Source organism: Odontesthes bonariensis, chromosome 7 (assembly GCF_027942865.1).
Source record: "Odontesthes bonariensis isolate fOdoBon6 chromosome 7, fOdoBon6.hap1, whole genome shotgun sequence".
Taxonomy (NCBI): domain Eukaryota; kingdom Metazoa; phylum Chordata; class Actinopteri; order Atheriniformes; family Atherinopsidae; genus Odontesthes; species Odontesthes bonariensis.
The window spans coordinates 38,734,063-38,751,584 of record NC_134512.1 but is presented as its reverse complement, the minus strand read 5'-3'; the positions used below and the strand labels follow the sequence as shown (position 1 = coordinate 38,751,584).

The 17,522-nt window shown below is 40.5% G+C and overlaps 1 protein-coding gene across 1 annotated transcript in view; it reads left to right on the top strand.

Moving 5' to 3' along the window:
• The first annotated feature begins 2,951 nt into the window (after positions 1 to 2,951).
• trhr2 (thyrotropin releasing hormone receptor 2) overlaps positions 2,952 to 17,522 on the top strand; it is a 45,584-nt gene continuing 31,013 nt past the window's right edge. The window contains exons 1-2 of the mRNA XM_075470770.1: positions 2,952 to 3,086; positions 16,296 to 17,011. Coding sequence (XP_075326885.1) covers positions 16,629 to 17,011 — 383 coding nt within the window. The 5' untranslated portion in view covers positions 2,952 to 3,086; positions 16,296 to 16,628. The remainder of the gene's footprint in view (positions 3,087 to 16,295; positions 17,012 to 17,522) is intronic.

Genomic DNA, 17,522 nt, shown 5'->3' with positions numbered 1-17,522 from the left:
AACTGTCGTGGAGCACTTTTGTGTCCCCACCAATGTCAAAATCAAAGTTACTCCCTTGGCGAAGACGTTTAAAATCAGACGATGCACGTGCGAGGTGTTGTTCTCCCTCCCAAAGAGAAGAGGAGTGCCAGCACCATGGCCCCAAAAGGAAAGGAAAAAGGAAAGAAAAGAAATAAAAAGAAAACCTGCTTCGCATCCTTTTTCATCCTGAGGTCCGGGGGTCCGGCCCCCTGCTGATCTTTGCTCACTGATGATGGAGAACAATGCTGTCACTGCCAAAGAAAAGCTCAATCCTCCCTTCAGCACACAGATTTCACCGTATTCATCATTTGATCTGTATGTCGGTAAAAAAGATAAACGAAACACTACAACTAACCACATATTACCACTGTTTAAACCAGAGATACTCACTGCGCAGCTCCTCAAGCTTTAATTGGCAGCTCGCACTCGCATAGTAGCTTATAACAATAAGGTAACAATACATCTTTTCAAATAACACACAGCGAATACTGCACAGTGTTAAGTATTTTTATTAAGTTTGCGTTTTTGTAGTATTAAGTATTTTCATTAAGTATTAATTAAGGCTTAATGGTGTTTCCTAAAGGGGGCTCTGTTAAACCTGGCAACGCAGCCCGCTTAAACCGCAGAGCACGCTAGCTCCTTTAGCCAGCGCCAGATGCAGGCCAAATGGATCGGTTTTTAATTAAAAAAGGGCAAAAAACAGGAAAAGGTCAGACCTCACAATCTCTTGGCCCTATTTTCTCTTCCTTCGTATCACTGCCTGCTGTGCAGACCGAGCAGCAAACACAGTAACAGGCGCGGCTGTCGGCAGGCGGCAGCAGGCAGTGATACGAAGGGAGAGAAAATAGGGCCAAGAGATTGTGAGGTCTGACTTTTTCCTGGAGAACCATTTTGTGATGCAAATGTATTACTCTGTTGAACGCATATTGTTCTGAGAAGCAAAACGCTTTATTTTTTAAACCCCAGCCAACTAGCCGGCCTACCTTCATCAACACCAAAACGAGGCTGGAACTCTGCTCACAGGACGCAGCAGGGGGTAAGAAGATGTTCAGAAATGATGTTGCTGATATGGGATGTTACACAGCTTCATGTCAAAAGAGGCGAACTGTCCCTTTAAGGTAAATGTGGTCTTAATTGAAAATGTATTGGCTGTGTTGTTTCTTTTTTTGTGGGATGTTTTATATGTAGAAATGCATATTTGCAAAAGGGAAATTTAGTATGTCGCCATAAAAGTGGCTCTACCCTTGATTTTGCTGCCAATGTGGCTCTGGTGAAAACAATAGTGAGTATCACTGGTTTAAACCTTATCGTTGTCTCTGGGTTTTTGTAGTAAAACACACCAAGATTTAATAGTTCTTCACTGTTTTATGACTCAAAACAGAGGATAAGATTTCAGTTCTTCTGTGTAGGATCATGAGGAGATCCACAGGAACTGGATCTGGGATGAGGCAGATCAGAGAGTCGTGACCATTCAGGTCTGATCTCATGAAAACAGACCAAACATGCAAAGTGAGACATGGAATCCAAGCCTGTCCGGTGGGGTGAAAACCTGTCTGCAGAAAATCATCCGCATGACACCCGAACAGGAGGTCAGGCCAGAGTAGACGGTCGCCCACGAGCTGCTGCAGACTCTGATGAAAGGCTGGAAGGCATCGCTGAACAGATTCGTCATGACAGATACGAGCAGGATTGTGATTGGGATGAAGTCTGAAGGAACATGTTAACCGAGATGATTGGCACAGCTCTGTCTTTCCAGGGCAGACTTCAGAAAGCGTGAGAGGCCGGGCAGCTCTGAGCTGCTTCCACATGGACTCTGTCCAGCTCCACTCCGACTTTCTGTCGGAGATGAGCATTAACCACAGAGATGAGACAGATTCCCATGCATCCCGGTGGCCTTTCCACCTCCATGCTCTCAGCTCAGTTTCATCAGATATCACCATGAAGTGGTCACATGTTCACTGCTTTGTGTGTGTGAAGCTGTTCATTTGAGTTTTCATTACATTCATTTTTTATTTGTGAAAACATTTGAAACTGCTGTTCTGGTAAACGCTGCATGAACAAGGCATAAATAATCATTTAATCTAAAGCAATTCAGTTCATTCAGAAGAAATGCTTTAAACTTCCTCCTCCTTTTTCTCTATTTAGTTCCTGCTCTGCATCCTCGACGTCTCCTCTTCAACTCATCTGTACCGAGGCTTTCTCAGGCTTTGCGCTGGAAAAAAAATGCCCCTCCAAAAATAAGTAAGAAAAACAACAAATAAAAGACGTTTTTGCTTGAAATAAGCAAAAAAATCTGCCAATGGAACTAGTGAAAATCTGCTTGTCAAGATTTCTTGAAATAAGATGTGATATTTAGGACTTTTGAGATAAAAGTGATCTTGAAATTAGCTTAAAAACCTCTTCAAATGAAAAAAAAAAGCTTGTTTCATATGATATGTGACTCAAAACAATTTGTTTTCAAGACTTTTTCATTTAACAAGATATTCCAGATGTATTGTATTAAAACAAGTCCCTATATCTGGCTAAAATGGTGCTTGTTAGGCAGTTGTGTCTTATATTAAGTGTAATAAGATACTCAATGAGACAAATATATTTGGTAAGACTGATTTTTTTTCCAGTGTGGAAAGCTCAGCTCGCTGAGTCCACATGCAAACAACTTCCAGATTCCACTTCTAGCAGCACAGCATGCAAACCAGCGTTATGAATTAAAAATGTGTGTTTCCACGGGAAAAAAAATCTCATGAGAAAAATTCCAATAGATACAAAGAAGTAAACAACATGTGCGGAGCTGCAGCAGCAAGATATTCATCCAGAATGTGATTTATGTGACGTCACCAAAGAGGTGTTGGTGTGCTTTTATGTTGAAGGCAGCAGCGCTGCCTCCAGTGTGCGTGTGCATGAGAGTGACAGCGCTCGGGCAGGAGTAGCTGGAGTAGCTGCGCTCTGTGTGTGCACACTTAAAGCATGGCTCTGCTGCTGTAAACAGCCACCGGAGCCGCTCACACTCACCGGGGAGGTTTACTTCATGAGGATTAAAAAACATCCTGGATGGAGCTGATGCAAAGGTAAGTTGGTCTTATTTCCCTTGAAGGAGAAAAGAAGAATTAGAAGTTTCCTTCCTGCTTCTGCAGAGGAAAGAAAGATGATTTTATTTCATAATATCTGTTCTTTCAGATGAGTTTTTATGAGTGAAATGTAAAAAAAAGGGAGTTGCATTCTTTTGTTCTGGTGTTTAGCTTCAGCCGATCACTGACCCTCCACACAACCAAAACCTTCCTGTTGCTCTCTTTATTTTTTCCACTCAGGACGAGCTGCTGATTCAGTGAAATTCACTAAACATCGAGCACTCAGCTGCCTCACTGTCACTCGGGCTGAGCAGTGCAGCAGCTGCAGGTTCGCCAACCTGCTTCTGCCTTTTGGTTTGGCTGCTCAGCCCGCCTGCTGACCCCCGGCTGCTGCGTCTGTAACCGGCTTTTTCTTTTCATCACCCTCTCTCAGGAGGAGGCGAGTGAGTTTTATTCCAACTGAGGCAGGAAACAGTGCAGCCGAGTGATGATTTTCAGTCTTATTTTGCACAGCGAGGAGGAAAGAAATGAGAACTGAAGGAAGAGAACAAGTCTTTCCTCTCAGTTTGGTATATTTGTGTCATTTGGGTTCCTCTGTGGAAGCTCTGGCCAAAAATGAAGAAGAAATCTGTGTCCCCTCTTTGCTGAAATATGCTGCAACCTGCAAATGTTTATCAGAAAAGCTCAGATTTGATGGATCGACAGGGAGGACTGTGTGTATGTTCACTGTCAAGTTATTATTTCTTCTATTAAAGTGTTTTAATTATTGTGTTACTGAGCAGTTTATGACTCGGGATCTCTAATCTTTCATTGTTGTGTGGATGAAAAGCTGATAAAATGATCAAAATGTAGCAGATGGTCCTGATCCAGCCCTCATTTATTTACATAATTCCAGGAAAACAGGAGATAGATGCAGGGATTTATTGAAACATCAATATGGGTATATTTTATAAGGCAGAAGCAGAGTTAGTTCAGTTCTGAGCAGCTTTAAAGTGAATATCTGCTCTGAGCTCCTTTCTCCTCCAGCACAGCCTGAACCCTCTCAGACGAGCTTTCTGTCCTTTCTTTAAGGAGTCTTCAGGAATAGTTCTCCAGGCTTCTTGAAGGAAATTCAGGCGGCTTTTAGAACTACTTTTAAAGATTAGAAAAAGCAACACATGGCGGCCTGGAAGCAACACATAAAGAAATAAGGGCTGGATCAGGAAATTCAACAGCGGTGGCGTTCTCCTGATCTCAGCTGCAGGTTTCTGAGCTGTTAGAGATGCAATAAGTTCAGTGATGATCGTCTGTGCACGGCCCGTCGTGAGTCACAGCTGAGAGCAAAGACAGGCATGGACAGGAACGTTTCTGGAAAAAATCCTGTAATTCGTTAATTATCTTTTTTAATTTGCACAGTGACAGTTGAGGGTGAATTACTGGCCTCTTTCACATGTATCTTTCCGCCTTTTAAAGACAGAACTGATGCCCCCCCCGTTGCGCATCATGTCCTGTGTGACACGTCTGAGATGGGAAGGAATGTAGAAACAGACAGCTGATCCCTAGGTGCTGGCTTCATCTGTGTGAGAACAGCAGTGTGTTAATAAGGACGTTTTATTTCTGCCTGTAAGACGCAACAATGTGTGAAAGAGGCTGCAGATTACGGGGCCTGGCCTCAGGGAATCACGCAGTAACAGTCCGAAACCGATAGGCAACGTGGGATTAGATAAGATACAATCACTTTAATGGTCTTGGGTTCATTTTGTCCAGTGTTCATTAGATCACTTTGAGCCTTTGGCAGCAGTGCACTGGATTCCATCACCATCTTTATTCACATTTAGAAGATATCAGTAACAAAAAGTTAAATGAAATGACAAAAATAAAACTAAATATTCATACACTCACTTTGTTTTAGTCCATTTCAAAGAAGACTTGATGCATGTTTGAAGAAAACGAATCAACTCTGTGAATCTCATCTGACCTGCAAAGATTAAAATATCTATATAATAAGATATGATATAATATTCCAGATATGATATAATATTCCAGATATGATATAATATTCCAAATATGATATAATATTCCAGATGTGACACAATATTCCAGATATGATACAATATTCCAGATATGATATAATATTCCAGATGTGGTACAATATTCCAGATATGATATAATATTCCAGATATGATACAATATTCCAGATATGATATAATATTGCAGATATGATATAATATTCCAGATATGATATAATATTCCAGATGTGACACAATATTCCAGATATGATACAATATTCCAGATATGATACAATATTCCAGATGTGACACAATATTCCAGATATGATACAATATTCCAGATATGATATAATATTTCAGATATGATACAATATTCCAGATATGATACAATATTCCAGATATGATATAATATTCCAGATATAATACAATATTCCAGATATGATATAATATTCCAGATATGATACAATATTCCAGATATGATATAATATTTGAGATATGATGTAATATTCTTGATGTGACACAATATTCCAGATATGATACAATATCCAGATTTGATACAACATTCCAGATATGATACAAAATCCAGATATGATGCAACATCCAGATATGATACAATATCAGGATTTGATATAATATTCCAGATATGATCAAATATTCCAGATATGATACAATATTCCAAATATGATACAACATCCAGATTTGATACAATATTCCAGATATGATATAATGTTCCAGATATGATACATTATTCCAGATATGATATAATATTCCAGATATGATACAATATTCCAGATATGATACAACATCTAAATATGATACAATATTCCAGATATGACAACATCCAGATATGATACAATATTCCAGATGTGACACAATATTCCAGATATGATATAATATTCCAGATATGATACAATATTCCAGATATGATATAATATTCCAGATATGATACAATTTTCCAGATATGATATAATATTCCAGATATGCTACAATATTCCAGATATGATATAATATTCAAGATATGATACAATATTCCAGATATGATACAATATTCCAGATATGATACAAAATTCCAGATGTGATATAATATTCCAGATATGATACAATATTCTAGATATGATATAATATTCCAGATATGATACAATATTCCAGATATGATATAATATTCCAGATGTGACACAATATTCCATATATGATATAATATTCCAGATATGATATAATATTCCAGATATGATACAATATTCCAGATATGATATAATATTCCAGATATAATACAATATTCCAGATATGATACAATATTCCAGATATGATATAATATTCCAGATATAATACAATATTCCATATATGATATAATATTCCAGATATGATATAATATTCCAGATATGATACAATATTCCAGATATGATATAATATTCCAGATATGATACAATATTACAGATATGATACAATATTCCAGATATGATATAATATTCCAGATGTTCCTCTAATGGACTTCCATTGAGTTGTTTTTTTGCTGTCAGGACATCCTCAGCTCTCTGATGACACTACAGATGTTTTACATATTCATTCTCTGGAAAACAGTTGAAGGACACTCGGCTGATTCAGATTTCTTTTCTTTTTTTTTTTCTAAAGAGTGCTTTCGCTTTGTTTGTCCATTGAATGGAAACCCAGTTAATGATCAGGTTTAAGTTCCAGCAGGGCGGCATGCTGAGAATAAACAGCCTGTCTCATAAACAGTGACACAAACCACTCTGACACATTTAGTTCATCCAGAAAAGGTCCGGCAGTCTTCACACGATGTCTGTCGTCTTCTGCTGCTCGACTTCAGCGATTCAGCATCATTATAAGACACAGATTTAAGAGTGCCTTATATTTGTGTCTTTTTTTGTCTTACGTGCCCACAGAAAAATAAAAAATGGGCTAAAAATCGTCCCGTATATGGTACCTACGTCTGCTTTTATAAAACTGAAACACTATGTTTAGTACAGCTTTAAAGGTTGTAAATTACTACATTTTCACGGCTCCAATAACAATTTTTTTCCAAAACGTTTATTTATTTTTATTTATTTGTTTATTTAGTCATTTATTATTATTATTAGTTAGTATCAGTATTTTTTACTAGAATTTGTGTTATTGTTGTTGTTGTTAATATACAATCATTGTAAATATTTATAATTTTTTTGAGCTACTTGACTAATTTGAATTTCCCCCATTGGGGGATGAATAAAGTATTTTTCTATTCTGTTCTTCTATTTCTATTCCATCTCTACGGATTCCTTTGCATATTTTAACATGTCTGCATACTGTCAGCAGTGTATTAGTGCACGTCTATAACATGTTGCTGATAAGGAGGTAGAAGGAGGTGAACAATGACATCACAGCTGAGGGAATATGGGCCCAACCAGACCCAATATGGTCCGAGTATTTGAACTAACCTCCATGTGCCTCACTGCCACAGATCTCTGACTGTCAGGAACTTTTGTCCATTCTCTGTGAAGAGCTGAAGCGTCTGAGCGTGGAAGTGCTCGCACTGGAAAAAATGCCCCTCCAAAAATAAGTAAAAAAACAACAAATAAAAGACGTTTTTGCTTGAAATAAGCAAAAAAAACTGCCAATGGAACTAGTGAAAATCGGCTTGTCAAGATTTCTTGAAATAAGATGTGATATTTGTGATTTTTGAGATAAAAGTGATCTTGAAATTAGCTTAAAAACTTCTTCAAATGTAAAAAAAAAAGCTTGTTTCATATGAAATCTTACTCAAAACAATTTGTTTTCAAGACTTTTTCATTTAATAAGATATTCCAGATGTATTGTATTAAAACAAGTCCCTATATCTGGCTGAAATTACATTACAGTCATTCTGCAGACGCTTTTAACCAAAGCGACTTACAATAAGTGCGTTCAACATCGGTAGGCAAAAGAAATGGTGCTTGTTAGGCAGTTGTGTCTGATATTGAGTGTAATGAGATATTTTGACGAGAAATGAGACAAATATACTTGGTAAGATTTAGATTTTTTCCAGTGCGTCCTTATAAATGCTGGAGCTGCATTTCATCCTGTGGGATGAAGCTGCTTTTCTCTTCTCTCTCCCAGGGGAATCATCTTCCTCTGTTTGCCTTCACAATGAGACATAAAGCCATCGATAAGTCCAACGCAGGTTTATGTCAGATCCATAAAGGAAGCTGCCTCCTCTCCCATTTCTCATCTTGAAGATCTCTGAGTGCAAACCGCTGAACCTCAGGAGCCAATCGCTGCTCCCGAAGCGCCTCCGCTGGTTAGAGGAAATCACCCTGTGTGCACGTATAATGGAACAAAGAGTGGTTGTGGTCTGACTGATGGCAGAACAGTGGAACTTGATTACTTTTCATTTCGTGTCCACCTCAATTTATTGGAGGAAGCCCTCAGGAGGGCAGGCCCGCTGCACGTGTGTTTGTCTGGAGGAAAAGAGTTTCACTGTGTCGCACGCTGCTTAATTAGCGTAAAAAACTCCAAACAAATGTCTTTAAACCTGAACGCTTTGTTCCCCAGTAACCTGAAAACCATTTCCAGCTGTGAGAGTGTGAGAAATGGCTTCCACGCGTTCCTTCTCCTGCCATCCAGGGTTTCAGAAATGTGGCTGTAGCTGTTCCAGAAATGCACCAGGAGGCATCATAAGTGCAGCGTGAGAGCAGAAATGATCACACGCTTTTCTGTGTTTTCTCAGATTATTATGTCAAATGCATCTTGAGTGCACTATTGTGGGGTGCCTAAAAGCTACATTTGAATATTGTGTCTTCATAAGTAAGCACTCCAGATGTCATTAAAGCCAGTTTCAGCTCTGGTTCTGAATCTGAGCTCTGCGGGATTCATGTAAAAAGATGATTTCTGCTGGTTTTTTTGGCTCTCTGGTATAAAACATGTACTCTGACAACACATTCGTCCCCGATAAAAGACACGTCTCAGGTAACTGCAGCCACATTTCCTTCATTCACCTGAAAAATGTGAGGGGAGAGTCATCCAGTCAGAAGATTTTCATTGAAATGAGAAATCCAGACACTCAGTGTCTGATCAGAATGTGGTGTGTTGTGAACAGGAACACATTATTTTGTCAAAAAACAACACAAAGACCCACAGACACACTTAATTACTTTACAAACGTCCTGAATCCCTCTTCATTTCTTTTTTGCATTTATAGGCAATAGTTCCAATTTCCTCAAATGAGATATGCCAAGTTTTCAGCTAACAGCTCTTTGGGAATCACCTTGTTGCTGCAGAAATCCTGTTTTCTGTCTGTCACACTGTGTTATCTTTGCTGTTTTTCACACATGCAGCTAAAGAAATGGGAACAAATCTTAATTCCAGTCTAAAACCCACAAAGAGCTTCTAGATTATTCATTTCTGGTGGCATAAAACAGTTTAATCATGTAATTTATATTAATTGTTCCATAATTAGTCATTAGATTATATCTCATATTCCTTTTTTAAGCTGTAAAATTAATCTTATTTACTTTTTCTTGATGTTGAATAACATATAATTCTTATTATTGTCGTTTTTTTCCCTACTTTTCTACTTTGAGACGTGATAACGTTTATTATTTTGGGTTTAGGATTTTTTTTAAACTGATTTTCTTATATTAATTTGACTCTTTTGGTAACTGAAAGCAGTTTTAATTTAAATGTACAAAAACGTTGAAACTATGAAGCTGTTTTTCACAGATGCAGCTAAAGAAATGGGAACAAATGATGTATCTCTGTGACAGGCTGCTGGGAACAAAGTGCCTAAAGATCCAGTTTAAAACGGCTTCTTTGCTCAGTTGGACACAACACTGGTTCATCCCTTGAGTTAGGAGCCTTTTTCCTGCCTGAATGGTTCATAGCTCAGAGTTAAGTGGCTTAACAAAGAAAAAACACATTCCTCTGAAGATGCTCAGGTACAAGGACTGGACTGAAGATGAGGGAAGAAGCAGGAAAACTGTCAAAGAGCTTCAGGAAGCTGCAGAACTGTTGATCAGGGCAGAAATATTAAAGAAAGTCTGGCTGCTGGGAAGGAAACAGACAGAAATGAGGCTGATCGGGACTCATTCTTTTGCTGCACAATGGTGAGAGGAAAGGAAACATCCTTATCTAATTCCCATCAAAGGCTGAGTTTCAGTTCCTACCCCTCGTTTTTGCTCAGTGTTTTCTTTGCTAAACGCTGCAGTTACACAACAAGACAGTTTAGAAACACAGGAACATTAGTGACCCATTAAAGTAGCCGTAAATATTAATAAGTGTCCTCCAGCACATTTCCACAGGGCAGCTAGTTCAGGAGTGCATTGAATGAATCAGAAGATGAACAAAAGAACACAAAATGTCAGGTTTCACACCACCTTTTAACCCAAAAGTTAATATCAGCAAAGTGTTGCAGAATGATTTATTAGACATCCATTAATCGCAGCTTCTTATCGGCAGGAAAAAGGTCTTCGGATTAATGATTTAGATTATCCTTAAAGGACAAGACCGTTTTTTTGACATTGGGCCCTTGATTTCACATTATAACATGATGTTCTACTCACCCCTGCTTGTTGTTGGTCATTTGGAGCTGTTCCGAAGATATTCGAGAGGCGTCTGGCTGCTCTCTTGAGATATTCGGCCATGAAACGGTTTCCTATGGGCAAGCTTATACAGGCACAAACTATGCTGTTTATAATTTATTAATTACTGTACACTAGCACTGATAACGTGGAGGTGCGTCACTTACTTAAAAAAATCCGGGTTACTGTAATTTTGAATTTTTGTCGTAAAGTGGGTCTGTGGGCTGTCTGTGGTAGTAGCACGACGAGGACGTCAGTAACACCCACTTTACGACAAAAATTCAAAATTACAGTAACCCGGATTTTTTTAAGTAAGCGACGCACCTCCACGTTATCAGTGCTAGTGTACAGTAATTAATAAATTATAAACAGCATAGTTTGTGCCTGTATAAGCTTGCCCATAGGAAACCGTTTCATGGCCGAATATCTCAAGAGAGCAGCCAGACGCCTCTCGAATATCTTCGGAACAGCTCCAAATGACCAACAACAAGCAGGGGTGAGTAGAACATCATGTTATAATGTGAAATCAAGGGCCCAATGTCAAAAAAACAGTCTTGTCTTTTAATGATGGACTGAGGCCCAAAGAATGGAGCCATGTACAGATTCAAATGTAATGATGGGATTTCCATCATGTCCTGATATTTTTAATTGATTGGAGAGAATTGATCCCAACAGCTTCACGTGTGACTCCCTCCTCTCTGTGCACCATCGTTCTGTCAGATTACCATCAAGTTTAAATATGCACAAATATCATCACAGTACAATATAATGTTAACAAGAAATGCACTCAGAGAGTGCAGACCTCCGCCAACCGCCAACCTACCTGTGGATAGCGAGCCATGTATGGACATACGTTCCTGATGTGGGCTACTTGTTGTTTGGCGCTGTCAGCAGAAGAGGCATTCCCTTCTCCCTATTCATTATTGAACAGCAGTGTTCGCCGTTATTATTAAATATTATTATTATTAATATTATTATTATTATAATGTTTTGTGGGGAAGCAGTGTTCGCCGTTCTCATTACGCTATATGCAGTTATGCACACTGGCTTGCCGTTGCAATCTTTTGTTGTGCTAATTACAGCAAATCCGCGCAATATGCATTCAATCCGCACACTATGTATTCTATCTGGCTTTGGCTCTGTCTGGCTTTGGCACCTTGAGGTCGCGCCACCTTGTGGAGGTCGCGCCACCTTGTGGAGGTCGCAAGATTGCAGCACGAACAGACGAACATCCAGACAAAGCAACAAACAAACTCGGGCGATCACATAACCTCCTTGGTGGAGGTAATTATCCATATACCCTATATTTCTTATTGGTTCAGTCTGCTCAGTTAAATTTATTTTTTACCTTTATTGTTAAATGTACAAATAGAATAGAATAGAAGAATTGTACGACTCCTTATCAGCGAAGTTATCTAATGAGCCTTCAGATGCAGGTTAGGAGTTTTACTTATAAAATACCGTCTCATTGTTCTGCAGAATCTGATCCCCTGAACTCCAGCCACAATGGCCTCATGAGTTCTCACAGAGTGGGGAGAAAGTAAAAGCATTCAGTGAGTGGCTCTGCAGAAGGAAACTCTGCTGATGAGAGAGTTAAGAGTGCACTGACCGGCTGGAGCTGACAGAACGTCAATAACAATCAATCATCCTTTAAATGTCACAGCATGTTTCTTCATGAATGCTGTTTACCATCCTGTAGTGGCTGCCTCCTCGAGCCGGAACAGGCCGCGGACCTCAGCTAATCTTAAATACCTTTGGGTGCGTGTCAGAACAGGGAATGTGTCACTGAGGGATGTGCTGAAATGCTCTAAATCAGGTCAACATGAAGCAGAATGAAAGGAAGGCTCCAACATCTTTTAGAAGCCATAAATCCAAGAACCGAGACACTTTTCAACCCAGGTCAGAATGAAAAGGCTGTGTTTGTGTCACAATCATAATAATTCATCACACCAGAGGGGAAAAAACAGCAGCAAATCAGAAAAGGTTGGGACGGAATGGAATACGCAAAATAATAAAAATGATTAAAGAACAGGATTTACGTTCATTTCATTTCAGAGAAAATGGATTCCATGTTTCATGTTTTTTTCTTAACGTGATTTAATTTAGTGACAAACATCCATTTTTCCATTTCAGGCCTTTCACACATTCCAGTATAAGTATAAAAAGATATAGATGTAATTTCAGACAGCTGACTGTGACCAGGATCTGGTCCTACAGCCTCCATGATGAGTCTGTGAGGAGCAGAGATGTTCAGAGGATCTCCAGTTTGTCCACAAATGTGTTTAAAACATCGGGCCTCATGCAAGAAAATCTTCGTATTTTTATTCTAAATTTCTCTTACTTTTTTCGAACGAAGGTCTCGTACGAACACGCCACGTCCGATTCAACAAACGCTCTTATCTTCGGAAAAAGTGTGTAAACCACCTGCGTAAATGATGAATCCCACGTGTGCGTATTTAAGGGGCACGAGGATAGTAGATTTGCATACTCCACACCCAAAATTATACCATATTAGGAGCTGTGCTTCCTCTCTCCTGTGCCAGGCAGTGTTGAATGTTGAGTCATGAAAACGGCATCAAGGCGCAAAAAGAACAACTTTACGGGCTCTGAGACTGAAGTTCTGCTTTCTGAGATCCAAAAAGGAAAATCTGTCATTTTTAGCAGTGTCAGCAGTGGAATTACGGGTGCTTTGATGCGTATATGCGTCTCGTGCTCCGATTATGTTTGGCAGTCCAGCCACAGCATGAAAGTCGTTCTTAATCTGTACTTGTTGGACAGCGGTGTATGGGAATCTGATGTACCATGGGTGATAAACTGATGAGAGCTTTGATGACCAAGGGGAGCGCACGACTCACAGAGGACTGGAACACCCCCGATCTGTCTCCCATCTCCCTCTGAAAGGTTCCAGTGGCCAAAAATCCAAGGGTGGTGAGGACCTGTATGTGTGGTGGAATTGGGTTTGATCGGCGTGTTTCTCTCTGGAGTCGTGGCTCTAGGAAGCTGCATATTTGCAGCAGCACAGTCCTTGGCAATCTAAATCGCGATCTCAGCCATTCATCTGTCTCCACACGGTCTCTTCCAAGAGCCTGACGCGCTAAGGCATCCGAAAGTAGAAAATCAGCCGCTGGTTACGCTTCCCATTAACCTTGTTATATACAGATTCAAATTAACCTTCCATTAGTGCATAATTTAAGTCAAACAGAATAATGTCAGCATCATTATGGGGTATAATGTATATTTATTTATGTTGCTTCAAAGTAATTAAATATACAATCCATTAGTCAAGCAAACTTGATTGGAATAACAGCGGACTATTTTAGGGAACTCCTACGACGGCTCTGGATCACTCGTGAATTCTGTTCTTACCTGAAAGAAAACGTAAAATACGAAAAGATTGGTGAATGCCCAAATTCTCTTAAATCACTCGTACGCACGATTTAAGAACAAATCTGTGCGTACGAACGGTTCTTGCATGAGGCCCAATGTTCCTCAGAGAAAGACTGGAAGGGATCTGCATATTTCTCCCTCTGCAGAGCAGAATATCATGAAAGCATTCAGGGAATCTGGAGGAGTTTCAGTGTAAAAGACGAGGGAGCAAGCCTAAGCTGGAAACCTGATGTTAACCCGGTCCAGAGGCGGCGTCCACTTCTCTGGGCTCGGAGGCGTCTGAGATGGAGCGTCACACGGTGGAAACGTGTGCTGTGGTCAGAGCCATCAGTGTTCCAGATCTTTGTTGGAAGAAATGGAGCAAAGAGCCAAAGGAGCATCCAGAAGGAAACATCACAGAGTGGGAGAAGGAAACGTGACTGTTTTTAATGTGCTGCAGGTCTGAGATGTAAACATGGATGTTTATTTGTAAATTAAGAGAAATTCATGAGACAAAACATGAAGCATCTTACCTTCATACCGTCTGAGAGGAAATAGTCAAAGTAGTTCCAAGAATTAATGATGTTTTCGATGTTGAAACAGGAGATCAGAGGAAAAATCCACAACCAAACTCTGAAGCGAAACCTCAGCTGGGATGATGAGAAAAATGTGATAAGACGAGACAAAGCAAAATAATTAACAAGTATTTGAAGGAGCTAAAGTCACCCAGTTTTCAGTTAAAGTGCGATGACTCATTCAGTGAACACTACCGTGTCAACCTTTAATAAACCTACAGAAAAAACAAAAAACAAAGGTTAGTTTCCACAAGATGTTTCAAATGATCCTGGACGAGCCCCCATCTTAAAGCCTGACTTTAAATGGAAACCCACATGAGTTTAGAAATATAAACCTTTTATTGGACTGAAAAGGTAACTTAATAGTAGTAAACCAGATGTAAAGCCTTGTCAGACATGTGTTTATCTTCACCGGAGCAGCCAGTCAAACCAAGACGATGGAAGCCTGTGCACAACCCAGAGACTGGCACTCCAAGGCCAGCGTAGATGCAGAATGTGAAAAGAAACCACTGTTTTTCTGTGTTTTCTGTGTAATTCAGTTTGTTCAAGAGGGGGAGAAAGGTAAATATGGAGGATGCTTGTGATTGGGAGATGCAGGTAGATTTAGGAAATAAGCTTGTTGTTCCCCAGGAGATAGCCTCTACAAATCTAAGGCCTAATATAGTCTTGTGGTGTAGGAGTAGAATGAGAGTATTTCATAGAGCTGACTGTTCCTTGGGAGGATTTAGTAGCAGAAGCATATGAAAGGAAAAAGCTTAGGTATGTGGAGTTGGGGGCAGAAGCAGAGCAGCGAGGATGGAAGGTTAGAATCTGTCCAGTGGAAGTAGGATGTAGAGGATTTGTTGCAAAGTCTGTTGTCTCGTTGCTGAGGGAGCTCGGTGTAAGTGGACAGAGTGTGAGGAAAATAGTGAAGGAAGTGTCAGATGAGTCAGTAAAGTCCAGTCAGTGGATCTGGATTAGAAGAAGCAATAGCAGCTGGGGGCCCAGCAGGGGCAGCACTTAGGGTAAACAGACTTTTGGAAAAGCAAAGAAGAAGTTCCAGATATTTAAGTGGCGGGTGCAGCCCATGTGAGCCTTTTGAAACCAGGCGGCCATTTTAGGTGAGTTGGCCTGTATTGCTTTGTTTTGCTGGCATCGTTAGTGACTCTAGGACTGTTTAGGTGAGTTTGTCTGCTGAATCTGCTGGTGTGTCTTGTCCTGCCTCCACCTTTGGCACCCTCTATACTTTCATTACCCCCTACCCGAACCAGGGTTTGAATCCCACTCCTACTTATCTTTACCTCTTCTATTTCTACCTCCTACCCGAACCAGGGTTTGAATCCCATTCCTACTTATCTTTACCACTTCTATTTCTCCCCCCTACCCGAACCAGGGTTTGCATCCCCACCCCGCTGTGACTGGTGTGCAGTTGGTGAGAGGCTGGGGTAGCTTGTGGCTGTGGAAAAAAAGATGGTTGTTGTGGTGTGAGGAGCAGTGATGGCTGGCATTATGGGGGTGACTCTGGGACGCCAGTGATCATTGTTTAGCCTCCTGGAGGTGTCGTGGGCCCAACTAGACGAAACACTGATGAAAGGAGGTTCCCACCTGATGACCCCAATGCTCACTGGTCTATATTATAGGGAATTATTCACTGAGTCTGGTCCATTTTTTCTTTAGCACAAGTTTCTTGTGTTTACCTTAAATGTAAATCCTCCAATTGTTTAATTAACTAAACTCATTCTTTATTTATAGGTGGCAGATCGGCGGACCGAGTTAAGTTTGGAAGTTCTGGGATAAATCGACTCACCTCCAATCGTCCAAAGGACAGCGGTGAGGGGTCCAGTGAAAGGTAACGATGGAGGAACACAAGAGAACCAGAATGGGACGTTTCCACTGATCGAGCAGCCATCCCAAGCTTCCTCTGCTGGGATACATCAGATACATCTGCTACACATCAAAGCTCCCAACACTTTAAATGAGAAAAATAGTTCTAAATGAAGAAGAAAAAACACGCCAACACTTCGGAGTCAGGGCCCTCATCACTTATCAAATGAATCTCACCTTCGATTAAGAAGCGCAGCAGACATGACCGACAACGCTAGCTCTAGAGTCGACACCCCCACCAACATCTCTCTGAGCTCCAACATCGCCGTCTCTGACTCACTCGAGTATAAGACGGTGTCTGTGTTCCTGGTGCTGCTCGTATGTGGGATGGGCATCATAGGCAACATCATGGTGGTCGTGGTGGTCCTGACCACGCGCCACATGAAGACGCCTACCAACTGCTACCTGGTGAGTCTGGCCATAGCCGACCTGACGGTGCTGGTAGCGGCTGGGCTGCCGAACGTGGCCGACAGTCTGACCGGCACGTGGATATTCGGAGACGCCGGGTGCCTTGGGATCACCTACTTTCAGTACCTGGGAATCAACGTGTCGTCCTGCTCCATCACCGCCTTCACCGTGGAGAGGTGAGGATGTTACACCAGCTTTTACTGGCTTGTGTTGTTCAGAGTGGATGACATTTATCATTCATTCCAGAATGTTTTGAGTTGAAATTTTATGTAAAAGAGTTTAAAAAGTGCTTTGCCCTTTATTATACGCTGAAGAGCAAAGCAGCGTGAACACTGGCAGATAAAACAGACCATGAATAGAAATGAAGATCTGGGATATGTCAAAACCTGTCTGATACAAGCCAATGATCATTTTTGGCCTATTTTGATGCCCATTTTTTTTTAAACCATTGCAAATATAAAGAGAAGAATTTATGTTAAGACTGTTTCTGAAATTGTTTTCGCATGATTTGATGACTTAAGAACCCGACGAGGCTGAAGAAGAGCTGTGACGTTTATGTTGAGAGAACGAAACCCCTGAAAGTGTCCGTCGAAACATTAAGATGTGAGCACAAGGAGAAACGGTGCAACGTTGCAATAAGTTCTCATTCCCCTGGTGAAGATGCTATCTTATCATCTGCATCTGGGA